Below are 13743 nucleotides of genomic sequence, written 5' to 3'. Positions count from 1 at the left end.
ACCGTAGCTGCCTGCTGGAGGGATGCCCCTGCACCCAGGGGATTTTCCCCTTGGAGAGGAGGTTTGTCTGGGCACAAACAGGCCTGGGAAGCTGCATTTCAGCAGCTCTCCTCTTTCAGCCTCGAGGAGAAGCAGCGCTGACATCGTGGCTGCAGCTTCCCGAGGCGCTGGTTTCTCACTGGTGTGAGAGCGGCCCTTCCCAGCCTGATCACCCTGCCCTGTCAGCACTGCACGAGGTGATTTGGAGCTGAGCCTTCCTGCTGTGCCAGGAATGGGATTCCCTTTCCTCGCTGGGAGAGCTGGTGGGGCCAGTCTGGAGGGGCTGCCTCACCCAGCACCCCTGCTCTCCAGCTGATTGAACACAGCCAGGCCACAGCCCGCCCCTTCAGATATCCCAAACAGGTCCTCACCTGCAGAAACCCGGATCATTTCCTTCAGGAGGGGAGGGGAAGGGAAGGATTTGCTGTACCCAAGGCGCTCCAGCCCCTTCATGAGCTGATTTTTTTTTTTTAAAGATCCCAGAATCCCACAATGGTTTGGGTTGGAAGGGACCTTAAAGCCCATCCCATTCCACCCCCTGCCATGGGTAGGGACACCTTCCACTGTCCCAGGCTGCTCCAAGCCCCAATGTCCAGCCTGGCCTTGGGCACTGCCAGGGATGGGGACAATAATCCTGTTAGAAGAGCTGCCAGAGCCTTTGCCTCCCCAAACCCCAGCCCTGAAGCAGCCACACACCTCACCAGAGGCTGCCTTCCTAAGCTGCCTTTTCCCCACAGAGTTTTACGGCCAGCATTCCTCATTTTCCATGTCATTAATCTCCACAGGCCCTGGCTCCAAGCAGGCAGGAAGCCAAACGCTGCCAGACGGGTTCCAAGCACAGTCCGAGTTGTCTGGAAAGGAAGAAAATCCAGCTAAAAATTGGGAAAGCACTTGAGCCTCCAGCTGGCTCTCCCCAGGCACCCAGCAGGACGAGTGTGGTGCTGCTCAGCCAACAGATGGGTTTGGTGGCAGCCAGGGTGTCTCTTCCTGCTCCTCTTGGCTTTTCCAGCAACCAGCCAAAATATGACATGTTCCTTTGAGCTCACAGCTTTGATCGTGCCCAAGGGGCAAGAGAATTAAAAAAAACCCAACCCAAAGCACAGCTGGGAGATTATTTTTAAGCTTCTTTAGAAAGATGTTGCTTTGAGAGCTGCCCCTGAGCACTGCCAGCCAAGGCATCTTTCAGAGCATTTCTGCCACAACTTCTCATTTCCTCGTTTTGGAAGTTGCTCTGCTGTGAATCTCCCAACTCCCCAAAATCCCAGAGCTGAGGATGAGCGAGGCAAAACCTCTTTCAGATAGGGCAAGGGAGGAGGAGAAACCTGTCCTGCAGTAGGAGAAGGGGGAAGAGCAAAAACTCACCTGGACATCTCCAGAGGTACCTTAATCCAGGTTGTCCACATGGTTCAGCTCTGCCCAGGAGGATCAGAGAATCCCAGAAAGGTTTGGGTTGGAAGGGACCTTAAAGCCCATCCCATCCCACCCCCTGCCATGGGCAGGGACACCTCCCACCGTCCCAGGCTGCTCCAAGCCCCAATGTCCAGCCTGGCCTGGGACACTGCCAGGGATCCAGGGGCAGCCACAGCTGCTCTGGGCACCCTGTGCCAGGGCCTGCCCACCCTCACAGGGAAGAAGGATGGGGCTCCACATGGCAGGAATAAAATCCATCTCCACCTCTCCTGCAAGCCCTCAGGGTTTTGGCATGACCTCTGCTTGTCCTGCACCCATGGTCGACACAGGCCACTGCCACTTCAGTCCCTCAGGGAAGGCTTAGGTTGGATATTGGGAAAAATCTCTTCCCTAAAAAGGGAGGCCAGGCACTGGCGCAGCTGTCCAGGGCAGTGGTGGAGTCCCCATCCCTGGTGGGATTTAAAAGCCACGTGGATGTGGCATGTGGGGACGTGGGTCAGTGGTGGGCTTGGCAGTGCTGGGGGAATGCTTGGACTCAGGCCTCTCAGAGGGCTTTTCCAACCTTTATGATTCCACGATAAATCCAAGGCACCGTGTCTTCCGACTGCTGGGAGCCGCCAAGTTCCGTGTTCCTGAGTGACTTCCCCGCCTCCAGACAGAAGGCCAGCAGGGTTCAGCTCGGGGAGCTGCATGGCCCTGCCCCGGGAAGGACGGGCTGAGCGGCCCGGCAGCACCAGCACGGGGAGCCAGGATCCTTGGGAACGAGGGCCCGCTCCAGCTGTCTCCAGAGCGGATCCGAGATGCGCTCTGGAGGAGCCCAGGTGGAACCTGCAGACACTTCCCTGCCCTGCTTGGATTCCTCTCCCTTCCATCCCCCTCCAAGCCTCCCCACCACAGAGCTGGGAAGCAGCCCTGGATACTTAAGCCCTAAGTCCTGCCTTTCTTGCCTCACAAAGGGGAGCGAGAGGAATTGTTTTGGAATAACAGTGCAAATCAAATTTCCCGTCGCAGATAAAGGGCAGAGAGGTCAAACACAAGAAGGCTTTAGATGAAAGAGGAATTAGCCTGCAGCTCGCCCGGAATAACTCAATTCCAGTCTCGTTTTCAGCACTCCCGGGATCTGGCACAGCACAGGGCCCTGCTGGAGCCCAGCAGATCCACCTGGCCAAGGCAATTTGTTATCCCCAGCACGGAGCCGCCTCGCCAGCCACAGGCTGAGCATCCCCTGTCCCCTGGAACCAGGGAAAGTGTCCCAGCGAGTCAGGGGCCACCATCCACCAGCCCAGGGGGAACCAGGCAGGCCTGGCTGAGCTTCCAGCCAGAGCTACAGGAAGCCGCTCTGTGGCTTGGGTGTGCAGGTATTCCACAGCCTCCTCCTCCTCATCCTCCTCCCAGGCTGCATCCCTCGGAGCTGCGATTGGGCACCTGGCTGCCCCATCCTGCAGACATCCCCTAAAAACAGCTGGGGGGTGCAGCCCCTCTTCCCTCTGCTCCCCAGGCTTGGCAGGGTTCGGGATGCGCTCGGGATGCTCCCAGCGGAGTTTTCCCCCACCCCGTCTCCGCTTCAGCTTCCCTCCCTTTCCCAGACGGAGTTCTCTCCACCTTTCCCAAAGCCACTTTTCCCATCCCTTTCGGTCCCGCTGTTCCTCCTGCTGCAGCACAGAACGATTCGGGAGCAGCCCCGGGGCAGCACTGCCGGGGATGGGCTGGGCAGGGCTGGGCTGGGCTGGGCTGGGCTGGGCTGGGGGCCGGGACCTCCTCCTGGATAAACGGGCTCCAGAAATTCCTGCCGCTCACCAGCGGCTGAACCCAGCCGGCTCAAAGGCAGCTGCTAAGCCTGGGCTGGCTGCATTATCCACGGGGATTGGGGGAGGATTGCAGGAATTGCTCTGTGCTGGTGGGGAAGGAGGGAATTCTTCTTTTTTCTTTAATTTTTTTTTTCCCCCCCTTTCAAACTCGAACCTGTAATTGAAGAGTGAAATTCTGAAAGCTCGCTCGAGGACTCTGGGTATTTAATCACCTTTAAAGCCCAGGAATTGCTCCCCGTCCCCTGCCTGATTTAATGGAAAACAGGTTTCTTGTTCCTGCAGGCGCTCTGAAGCTGGTGACCATTGGATAATTGTGCCTTGATACAGCACAAATGCACAGTTCTGTCTGCACCCTCATCCTCCTAAATACAGTAAAAAGCCTTTTTTTTCCCCTCTTTAATTGCACTGAATTTGGAGTCCCTGGCCATGGCGGGGGGTGGAACAAGATGATCTTTAAAGTCCCTTTCTGTGATTCTGTGATTCCAAACCTTCCTCCTTGGGGCAGGGGAATGAATTGATAAAAAAAATAGATGCAAAAGGCTCAAAAGACGGGTAATAAATCAGATAAAGGGCACCTGTCTGTGGCTGGTGCACACTGATGCTCCGGCTGTGCGATCCAACCTACACAGGAAGTGTTTTCCCCACTTTTGCTGTGCAGGAGTGAGATTTTGGGGTGCTTTTGTTTCAACCTCCTACACTCCCTTCCAAGGAGCAGCAGCTTGGCCAGGCAGAGAAGCCCTGGAGAGAGCAGCCTGCGCCACCACCTTCCCTCAAGTCCTGGCCCAAAACATTTCCCTCTGCCACTGAATCATTCAATTTGCTGTAAACGTGGGCAGAGGTTTGCTCTTCCCTCGTGGCCATCCAGAAGACACCTCTGTGTGTCCCCCAGGCAGGATTCTTTCCCTCAGAGCCCGTAATTAGTGCGGCATTTGCTCTGTTCCTGCTGAGGCCTTCCATTAGCACAGCTGTGAAACGGGAATCTATTCCCCATCCTCAGCAGGAATTGGCTTTGCCAGCTTGTGCTGCTGGAAAAAAGGCAGACTGTGCCTTCCCCACAGCCCGGGGAGCTGCGTTTTTAGCACTCCCACAGTCCTGAAAACTCATCCTCTCCTGCTCTGCGAACAGCCCTGCTGGGGAGCCCTGGATTTCAGGCGCCTCCGGAGGTTTGCTCCCCGAGCAGCTCCTGCAGCAGCCGCTTTCCATTCAGGGATGGTTTGCCAGCCCTTCCCTTGGATTTTTCTTCCTGCTCGACCCCCCGGCCCTTGCACTTTCTAACCCGTCCTCATCTGACCCACGAGCTTTCCCACTTCTCCCTCTCCTCTCCCTTCCTCTCCCATCCTGCTGCAGGGAGTGAGTGAGGGCCTGGCTACAACCTGCCCGCTTTTGGAACCCTTCCAGGGGTGGTGGCTGCCCTGGACAGCCCATTCCAAGGTCTGGCCACCATTTCAGGGAAGACATTTTCCCTAATTCCTCGCCTGGTGCAATTTGAGGCCGTTCCCTCTCCTCCTGTCCCTGTTCCCTGGCAGCAGAGCCCGATTTCCCCCCCGGCTGCCCCCTCCTGTCAGGGACTTGTGCAGAGCCACAAGGTCCCCCCTGAGCCTCCTTTGCTCCAGGCTGAGCCCCTTCCCAGCTCTGTTCCCTTCTCTGGACACGCTCCAGCCCCTCCGTGTCCCTCTTGTCATGAACTTTCTCCTTCCTTGGGCCAGCTTTGGCTTTTCCTCCCATACCCAGACAGAAAGCTCTTAAATTCCTGGACGTGACCCTGTTACTGCACCTTTCCATCAATTATCACAGGTTTTTCCTCCAGGGAAGCAGTGGGAAGCACTTCCCAGCCTCTCCCTGCCAGGAACTCCCAGTCCCTTTGACGTCCCCTGGAATTTCACCCCACATGCTATTTTTCCAAGCATTTTCTCTATCCCAGGACAACTTTGCAGAGACAAAGTTGCAGTGACACCGACACATCAGATCCAGGCAGGGGAAACAAATGAGTTCCCAGGTCCCTCAGAGAGCTTCAGAGAACCCCCTAAGAGATGAACCCTGCACCAGCACTTTTTAGGAAAAAGTTTCCACTCCACACAGATCCAAATCCCATCATAAATCCAGGACATTTTGCTGGCACAGACTGAACTCCTGCCCACCGCGTGCTCGGGTTGTACATTTAATATTGGACCCTGCTCTTCCCCCTGCAGGGCTCCCACTGCCACAGACATCCATCTAAAGCACAGAGCCTTGACTTGCTGCCCAGAGGGAGAAGCTGCCTCTTCCTCCTTTAAAAATATTAGGAAAACAAGTGAAATGAAGAAAATGAAACCCTGGGAGAACCCTGGGAAGGGTGTGGGGCATCACTCACCCCAGTGCCAGGCCAGGCATCCATCCCTCACACCCAGCCACGGGCACACATCGGAGGAGCCAAGAGGGAACCACCTCAGAATGGTGTTGGATCACATTCATTGCAGGACGATGCTGTTTTCCTTGGGATTAACAGATTTCTGGCTGTAAAAATCCCCATGGCTAAAGCAGCAGGTGCCATAGCATCGAGTTCAACCCTCCCTCCCCTCAGGTTTGTGTCCCTGTGCCCACAGTGAGCTCAGAGCATTCCAGGTGAGATTATGCCTGGCACAGGGACTGGGATCATGTCTGAAACAGCCCCCACCCCTCAAAACCAGGCCTCTGCCTCAGCTGGATCGCCCAGCAGCGGGATTTCACTCCCAGAAAGGAGCTCCCCCAGCTCCTGCGAGCCCCTTCCCAGCCTTCTGCCCAGAGGAGCCCCCCTGGCTCTGCTCAAGGGAGCTGCAGGTGCCCTCCCAGCCAGGCTGGAAGCCCCAGATCATGGTCCTAAAACAATCACCACACCCACATCTGCCACAAATACAGGCTCCAGGGAGACCTCAGAGCCTAAGGGGGCTCCAGGAGAGCTGCAGAGGGACTTGGGATGGAAGGACAGGAGGCAGGGAATGGCTTCCCACTGCCAGAGGGCAGGGCTGGATGGGATATTGGGAAGGAATCGTTCCCTGGGAGGGTGGGCAGGCCCTGGCACAGGGTGCCCAGAGCAGCTGGGGCTGCCCCTGGATCCCTGGCAGTGCCCAAGGCCAGGCTGGACATTGGGGCTTGGAGCAGCCTGGGACAGCGGGAGGTGTCCCTGCCCATGGCAGGGGTGGGATGGGATGGGATGGGATGGGACACCCTGGATCCTTCCAACCCAAACCATTCCATGATTCCCATGAATCGTGCTGAAGCAGCTTCACTGCTGAGGGAATTGTGATGATCCCAAGTTCTCCCTGTGAGCTCCCCCCTGCCCCTCCCACGAGGAGCCCTGCAGAGCCCGTGAACACCAACCTGGCTGCTTCTCCTGGGAGTCACTGGAAGGAGCCCAGAACTGGAGTGTGGCCTCTTCCCCCGCGAGCAGAGGACAATTCCAGGCGATGCACATGGGGCAGCTGGATTTTGGAGGGTTCAGGGGGCTCCAGGGACAACCAGGAAGCCAATTAGAAGGAAAACACTCTGAAAAAGGCCATGAAAGGTATAAAGGTGGAGCTGCTTCACCTGGAAACTCAATTTTTGTTTTGCAGGCACTTTTCAACACGCACCTGGGAGCCACAAGGAACTGGAAAGCTCTGGGAACTTTTCCATGAACACCCCGAGGTAGACATGGGTGTATTTTGCTCAAAAAAGCCACTCTGGCACCGAGACCCCCCTCCAGGACACCAAGAACCCAGCAGATGAAACGTCCCATTCCAGAAAAGGAAGGAAAGAAGATCAGCAGCAGAAACCTGGGTGGTACTATAATTAACTTTTTTCTTTTATTTACACCACAAGAATAACAAGTTGTCATAATGTGGTACAAAATACTGGACTCCTAATAAAGTTGAAATTGAAGTCGGTACTGTCAGAGAAAGACACCATTGGCCAGTAAAAAAAAAAAAAAAAGAAAAAAAAAGGTAAAACGAAATAAAAAGAGGAAAATGAAATAAAAACAAAAGAAAACCAAAGAAAGAAAAAACAAGAATGAGAAAAAATATTCCAACTCCACCGATTTAAAAGAAAGGACCATCGGGAAATCGAGCACAAAGAATGCTACCATCACTGAAAGTAGGGTCCATACAATAAGAGTGAAATTGTGTCTAAATTACAGCGTAAACCGGTAGCTGCTACCAATGGTGACGTCATACTGAGCATGTATAGGTATAAAGTAGAATATAATATAGTTACAACTTTTTGATACTACATATCTGTAATAAGCTCTCGGGTGAATAATGTTTCAACCCCTTCCCCCCCCCTCCCCGCCCCCACTTTTATATATATATTATATATATAAGTTTGTCATCCTCATAAATTGGAAAATAGCGCCTCCACTATGGAGCACAGAAAAAGTGTTAATTTATTTTCTTTCAATAGGATACCTTTTTTTTTTCTTTTTTCATCATCAATATCAAAGACAAAGTGAAGATGAGCTGAGAACGAGCCCAACTTCGTGACAATGAAGAAACACGTTTTGCCTTTCGCTGTAAAGTCTCGTTTTTAAACCACAGTGTTGCACAGTACACGACTGCTTAAAGTGAAACCGAGCAATAATACATCATGTAAAAGTAATTTCTTAAAAAAGTTAACGCAGCTGTGCTGAAGAGTTAACTCCTTAAAGTCCTCCCCGTCCGTCCGTCCGTCCGGCTCCTCGGAATGAACGACTCCGTGTGTTGACACAAGGGATGCATCCAACCTCCCCACCCAGCCGAGAAATCAAAGCAAAAACACCAACCCAAAGGGAAATAATAATAATAACAATAATAATAATAATAATAATAATGACACAGGCAGTTTACTTGGTGTGTTCGGCGTAGTTTCCCTAAAAACACTGTTTCCACATAAATACAATAAACTCTATTATTGGTAAGTCACAAGTGCTAGATAAACGTCTTAGTTTTTTTCTTTTCTTCTTAAAATGAGAAATGTTTAAGTAGTCCTTTTTTTTTTTTCCTTTATTTACTCTTTTTAACAATAAAAAGCACAATTTCTTCTTATTAAGTTCAGTAAGACTCCAAAAAAAAAAAAAAAAAGAATTCCCACTCTCCTTCCTTTGTGTGTCGCTGCGTGGGTGAGTGTGTGTGTGTGTGACAACAACATCCCAACCTTTAGTCTCCGCAAATGCCACGAGAGGAAAAAAAAACCAATATAAAAACAAAACAAAACAAAAACCAACCCAAAAAAACCCCCAAACCACCTCTTATAATTTTTTTTGTTTGTTTTTGTTTTTGTTTTTTTTCTTGTTATCGTTTTCAAAGCTGCCAGTTTGGCGTGCAAAATCTGTATACAATATAAAGACATGCCAACCTTACAGACCATGCAACCTCAAGGTGTAGGAAACTTAAAAAAATATATTCATATATATTTATATATATATATTTATATATATCAATGCCCGTAAAAGAACGTGGGCCCAAAAAAGTTTACAAAAGGAAGAATGGAATGAATACATGACCGTCACTAATAAAAAAAGGAATGTTTTGTATCGAAAGTAACAACAAAAAAAAAAAACAAACCAACAAAACCCCCCCCGAAAAAAAACCCCGGGGAAGCCCCCCCCCCCCCCCAATGGTTACTTGTGTACTGCAAACTGGGCCTCACTTCACTGTAAAGAGGACTGAAAGATGTTCCTGTTCTTCCCAAGCAGGTACAAAGGATGCCCTGGGCAGCACGTGCTGCGTGCGGGAGCATCCCGGGCTCCCGCCCCGCTGGCACGGCCGCCCCGTGGCAAAGTCATCTGAAATGAAGAAGCTTTAATGGCTCAAAAAGGTGAAAAAACCCCTGGAGAGCCTCAAAACGACGGCTCCCTCCCCTCTCTCTGTGCCTGCGCCGGCCCCAGAAAGCATCCCCGGGGAAGAGCATCCCCAGGGAAGGTCACGCCCCAAGGCAGAGCGTTCCCAGGGAAGAGGGGGATGCTGCGAAACAAAATCCACGTCGCCGGGAGTCTGGAGGAGACGAGCTCTGACGGCTCGGGAAAAATCTTTCCACCCCGGCAAAAAAGCTGAGGTCAAGGATGGAAAGGAAGGAAGGAAGGAAGGAAGGTGGCATCCCGACAAGCTCCTCCGGATTTTCCAAAGGAACCAGCTCAGCATGGTCGGCCGGTGGCTCCCGGGAACGCAAAAAGGAAGGAAAAAGCTTTGCCACAAACCGGGAGGAGAAATGTCAAAAACCTTCCGGGGAAGAGCTGACAACACAATGGGAGGTGTAAACAGGGGCACTGCCCACGGCGCAGGGAGCAAAACCCCACGCCAGTCACCAGGTTCGGTAGCTGGATGGATTTGGGATCACAGCAGCAGCGTGGTCGGATGGACAAAGACCCCAAACCACAATATCCCCAGGACAGGGGGGGGGAGGGTTAGGATATGCTGAGGACGAGCCTTGCAACCGGGGCTTTTGGGGTTCTAGGATGTACTTGGGTCTGCACAACTCAAATACTGTAGTGTCTGGTTTTGAAACTGCGCTAGAAATCGAGGAAGGAAACAAAAGCCTCCTGCATTCGCTCACGCGTGGGGTTACGCTCCCGATTCCTCCCGCCAGCGAGTCCTGAACGGAATGAAAGCAGCTGCTTCGAGAACTGGAAAGAAGAGAAGTTACTGGAAGCGGCCCCGCCAGTCACCGTGGGAAGAGGATGAAAGCAGGGTGGTTAGGGGGAAGCTGCGCTGGGAAGAGGGATGTGCTGTCCTACACTGCTGGGAGCGGGCACCCAAGACGCTCCGCTCTCCGTGGCAGGGCTTGCGGCCTTCCCGGGAGGCAACGACCTCCTCGGGGTGGGGGGCAGAAAAAAAAACCTCCAAAACCCCTCCCAGCGCCGGGAAGAAGAAGAGGAGAGAAAAAGAGGGAGAGAGGAGGTGGGGAGTTTGCGGGCGTGTCCGGCGGAGAGAAAACGCCAGCGGTCCCGGAGTGTCCAACGGGCCTTGCCGAGGGCAGGCAGCGCCAGGAGCCACGGCCGGACAAAGGCATCGCCCACCGAGTGCTACCAGGTAAGAAAATTCCTTATTTTCTTTACAGAGCTACGACAAGAGAGCTGAGGAAATATACAGTCGGAATCGGCACACAAAAGAGCCCATCACGGTCCCTCCTCCTCCTCCTCGGTAAAAAAACGCCCCCTTTCCCAGAAAAAAATAAACTCTGTCGGTCTGCCCACAGTTCCTTACACCTGCAGAAAGCTGCTCACTGTACAAAAGAGTTGAGGAAAAAGGAGAGAAAATCATACGGAAAATTAAAAAATTAAAAAAAAAAAAATTAAGGAAAATAAAAAAAAAAAAGGAAAATCCATGTACAAGCAAGAAAAGAGGGAGGAAGAAAGGTTTAGATGCTATTGCCGTTCGGAAAGGAAACCTGCCAAATGGAAAAGAAATGTCAGAGTCACACAAACAAGGCTTCCGGAGGGTTTCAGGAAATATCCATATAAAAATTAACAGCAAATTCAGCGTCTTTGCTATAAAAAACTCTTTTTTTTCTCGTTTTTGTTAGAAAAGGATCACAACTAAAAACCTTAAATTAAAATACAAATGTTTAGGGTAGTTGCCCAGTGGCTAAAGTGTTGGCTTTCTGAAAAACTTCCCAACCTGTCGCCTGAAAAGTCCTCGAGTTTCAACCTGGATCCTTTTCCAAAAGCACCTTTGACGTTCCAATTCCCAAATCTGTCCCTAGGGAGCTTCCAATGGCTACTGTTAGAGTATGCATTTATTACATATAGTTTTTTCTGGTTTTCTATAAATGCATCATAAATATTTTTCTCAATAATTCATAGGAATCCGGTTTCTAAGCTTGGAATACATTTGGAATATACATTATACACACATATATATTTATACCTAACAATTTAAGCAATATCTCATGCTAGTTGCTTTTCATAAAAAGCATTCCAGTCTTAAAACCTGCATTTGTGTCTAATACATGCTTCGACAACCAAATTGATAAGTTCAATTACTAGATAATGTAGAAGAGAGAGAAAACATTTGAAAATTGGTTGTTAAAAATGGTTGAATTTCAAAGACCCAACAGTATTTGCCACTTTTTTTGGCAACTACCTTAATATTTTTTTTTTCCTTTTTTTTTTTTTCCTTTTTTCCTTTTTTTTTTTTTCTCTGAAACAGCAATGAAAGAAAACAAAACAAATCCAAACTTGTCGACAGTTTTTGGAGACGCTCTGTTCAGCTGATGCCTGCTTCCCACCATCATGCCAGCACAAGCCAAAAAGTCTTCCTTCCTGATGGCAGTCCTTGGCTTTCCCAACCAGAGGAAAAATATTCAGGAACTGCTGTGTTCTTTGTGGTTTATTTTTCTTTTTTTTTTTCTTTTTTTTTCTTTTTTTTTCCTTTTTTTTTTTTTTTTGTGTGTGTGTGTTTTGTTGTTTTTTTTTTTTTAAATTAATTTTTACTTAAGGCATTGTTCCTCAAACTTCAGAAAATCCAGCTGCACCAAATCCATCAATTAAAAAAAAAGGCACAAACTCATCTTCAGATGGCTTTGGAGACAATAAAGCCGACTCCATCCGGGCTACCGTTCCCCCCCCTTCTCCTTCCCTTTCCTTTAGGTGTCAGATGAGTCCCTTGTTCCCTGTCCCTCCCCGTTAAAAATTCACCATCATCTCCCAACGTTCCCGTTCCGACAAGAGCTGTCGTTGACTCACAGGCAGGCAAGAGCCATTTCCAAATATCCAAGAAATGAAAGTACACGATGGGTCGAGTGGTTCAAGCGGAGATTGCTCAGTTGTGGGTGATCAACTTTGTAAGCACCAGTTTTACGTTAAGGTTTGTTTGATTTGTGTTGCTGAATCTTTGATTTCTTTATTATTCTCGTGTTTTGTTTGTTTGTTTGTTTGTTTTTGTTTGGCAACTCTGCCAAAGACTTCCCGGGCGTCGTTCCTCTTTCCGCTCCCGGTGAGGACCAGAGGAAGAGTGCCCAACGTGTCAGTCCTTTGCTGCTCTTCACCAGCGGTTTTTCGGCAAAAAGAGACTCAAAGATGCGGAGAGATTTGATTTTTGTGTCGCTTGCTTTGCTTTACACCTGGCTGTCCTTCCGTGTTCGGGAAATAACCGCGACAGGACGCAGGAGTAACAAGAGAAAGCTTCTTGGCAGAGCTTCAAGACGAAGACGAACAGACAGGAGAACTCCAGCTCAAAGGTGGATGCTACAGGGGCGGCTCCTCTTCCATGGGCTCGTCCTCAGGTCTGAGGGATTGCACAGCCAGGCAGGGTGGGAGAGGGTGGGGAGAGAGAAAAGAGGGTTGGGCATGACATAGTTGGACAATGTGTGGTGCCAAGTCTCACTCCTCATGTTCCCATCACCTTCCCACCCTGCCAGCTCGGATCAGCTGGCTCACCTGGAATTAAACTTGCCACCACAAAGGGGTTTTGGACAATCTGTTTGCACTTGGGCAACGGTAACATTTTCCACAGCAAAATAAATTCCCTCTCGTGGTCCAAAGCCACGCTCGGAGCAGAAGGCTCAGCCACAGAGCTCATGGCTCTGCTGCTCTCCTGCAGCCCGGGAGGACTTCTGGGAATCCACAGAGGCCAGGGGATGTGGGGAACGCAGCAGCAGTAGCTGAAGGGACAGGATTAACCAGGAAGGCGGCTCCTCGTGCCTGAGCAGAGCCGGAAATGTGAGGATGGACAGATGGATGGAAAACCACTGACCTCTTCTCTGCTGGCTTCACGCCCACCGACAGCGATGCCATGGCCGTCACCGTCTCCGCCTCCTCGTTCTCACACTTCTGGGCCTCCACCAGGGAATATCCCACCGTGGAGGCGAAACGCTGCAGGGAATGCCAGTACTTGCCTGGGGGAGAGGTGACAACAGGGCCATCAGGGCACCATGACTGCTCCTGCTTTCCCAAACCCAGCCGCCGGCTCGGAACTGCCCAGGGAAGACTCGTCTGATCCCGACTCTCACTCCAAGGGCCTTAGGTGCTCACAAAGTAACTCCTTTCCCACCTCGAATCCCTCAGAAACTTCCAGACCTAAGGACAAATGCGCCTGAAGTGTCTCTCTACCAAAACAGTGGGACAGGGAAGGATGCAGTCCAGATCTGGATCCAGCTACTGATCACGTGGATCCTGCCACGTGCTTTCAGTGAGCAAATCACCGAAGACTAAAGAAGTCCAAGGTGTATTTAGAAGCATTAAGGTTGGAAAAGACCTCCAAGATCACCTCCAAGCTTCAACCTCCAATGTATTTTTTATGTCAGCAGTTTGACACCCTTTTGCTTGGGGAAGACCACAGGGAAGGCTCCAGAGGAAAGAATTTCCTAAAGAAGTTTCAATACAATGATTTTAACTTTCTTGGCTAAATAAACCTAAAATATCAACAACTTCCAGCAACGTTCATAGAATATCCTTGGAAGGGACCTAGAGGGATCATCGAGTCCAGCTCCTGGCCCTGCTCAGGACGTCCCAAGAATCCCAGCCTGTGCCTGAGAGCCTGTTTCACTTCCATGCCTATCTACTCTTAATTAATGGGTG

General features: G+C 50.8%; 1 protein-coding gene and 1 pseudogene across 3 annotated transcripts in view; both read right to left on the bottom strand.

Moving 5' to 3' along the window:
* Window positions 1-780: 780 nt before the first annotated feature.
* On the bottom strand, window positions 781-8809 carry LOC121667998 (annotated as a pseudogene).
* A 2836-nt stretch (window positions 8810-11645) lies between these two features.
* The window catches only part of HDAC4 (histone deacetylase 4), a 78980-nt gene continuing 76882 nt past the window's right edge, over window positions 11646-13743 (bottom strand). For all 3 annotated transcript variants that reach the window (XM_042035230.1, XM_042035228.1, XM_042035229.1), the window contains exons 23-24: window positions 12920-13061; window positions 11646-12451 (exon numbers count right to left, since the gene is read on the bottom strand). In XM_042035230.1, coding sequence (XP_041891164.1) covers window positions 12412-12451; window positions 12920-13061 — 182 coding nt within the window. In that variant the 3' untranslated portion in view covers window positions 11646-12411. The remainder of the gene's footprint in view (window positions 12452-12919; window positions 13062-13743) is intronic.

This window comes from Corvus kubaryi, unplaced genomic scaffold (genome assembly GCF_017639235.1).
Source record: "Corvus kubaryi isolate FWS band 111438036 unplaced genomic scaffold, C.kubaryi_AGA036_p1.0 37383, whole genome shotgun sequence".
NCBI classification, from domain to species: Eukaryota; Metazoa; Chordata; class Aves; order Passeriformes; family Corvidae; genus Corvus; species Corvus kubaryi.
This window is presented reverse-complemented; position numbering and strand designations above follow the sequence as displayed.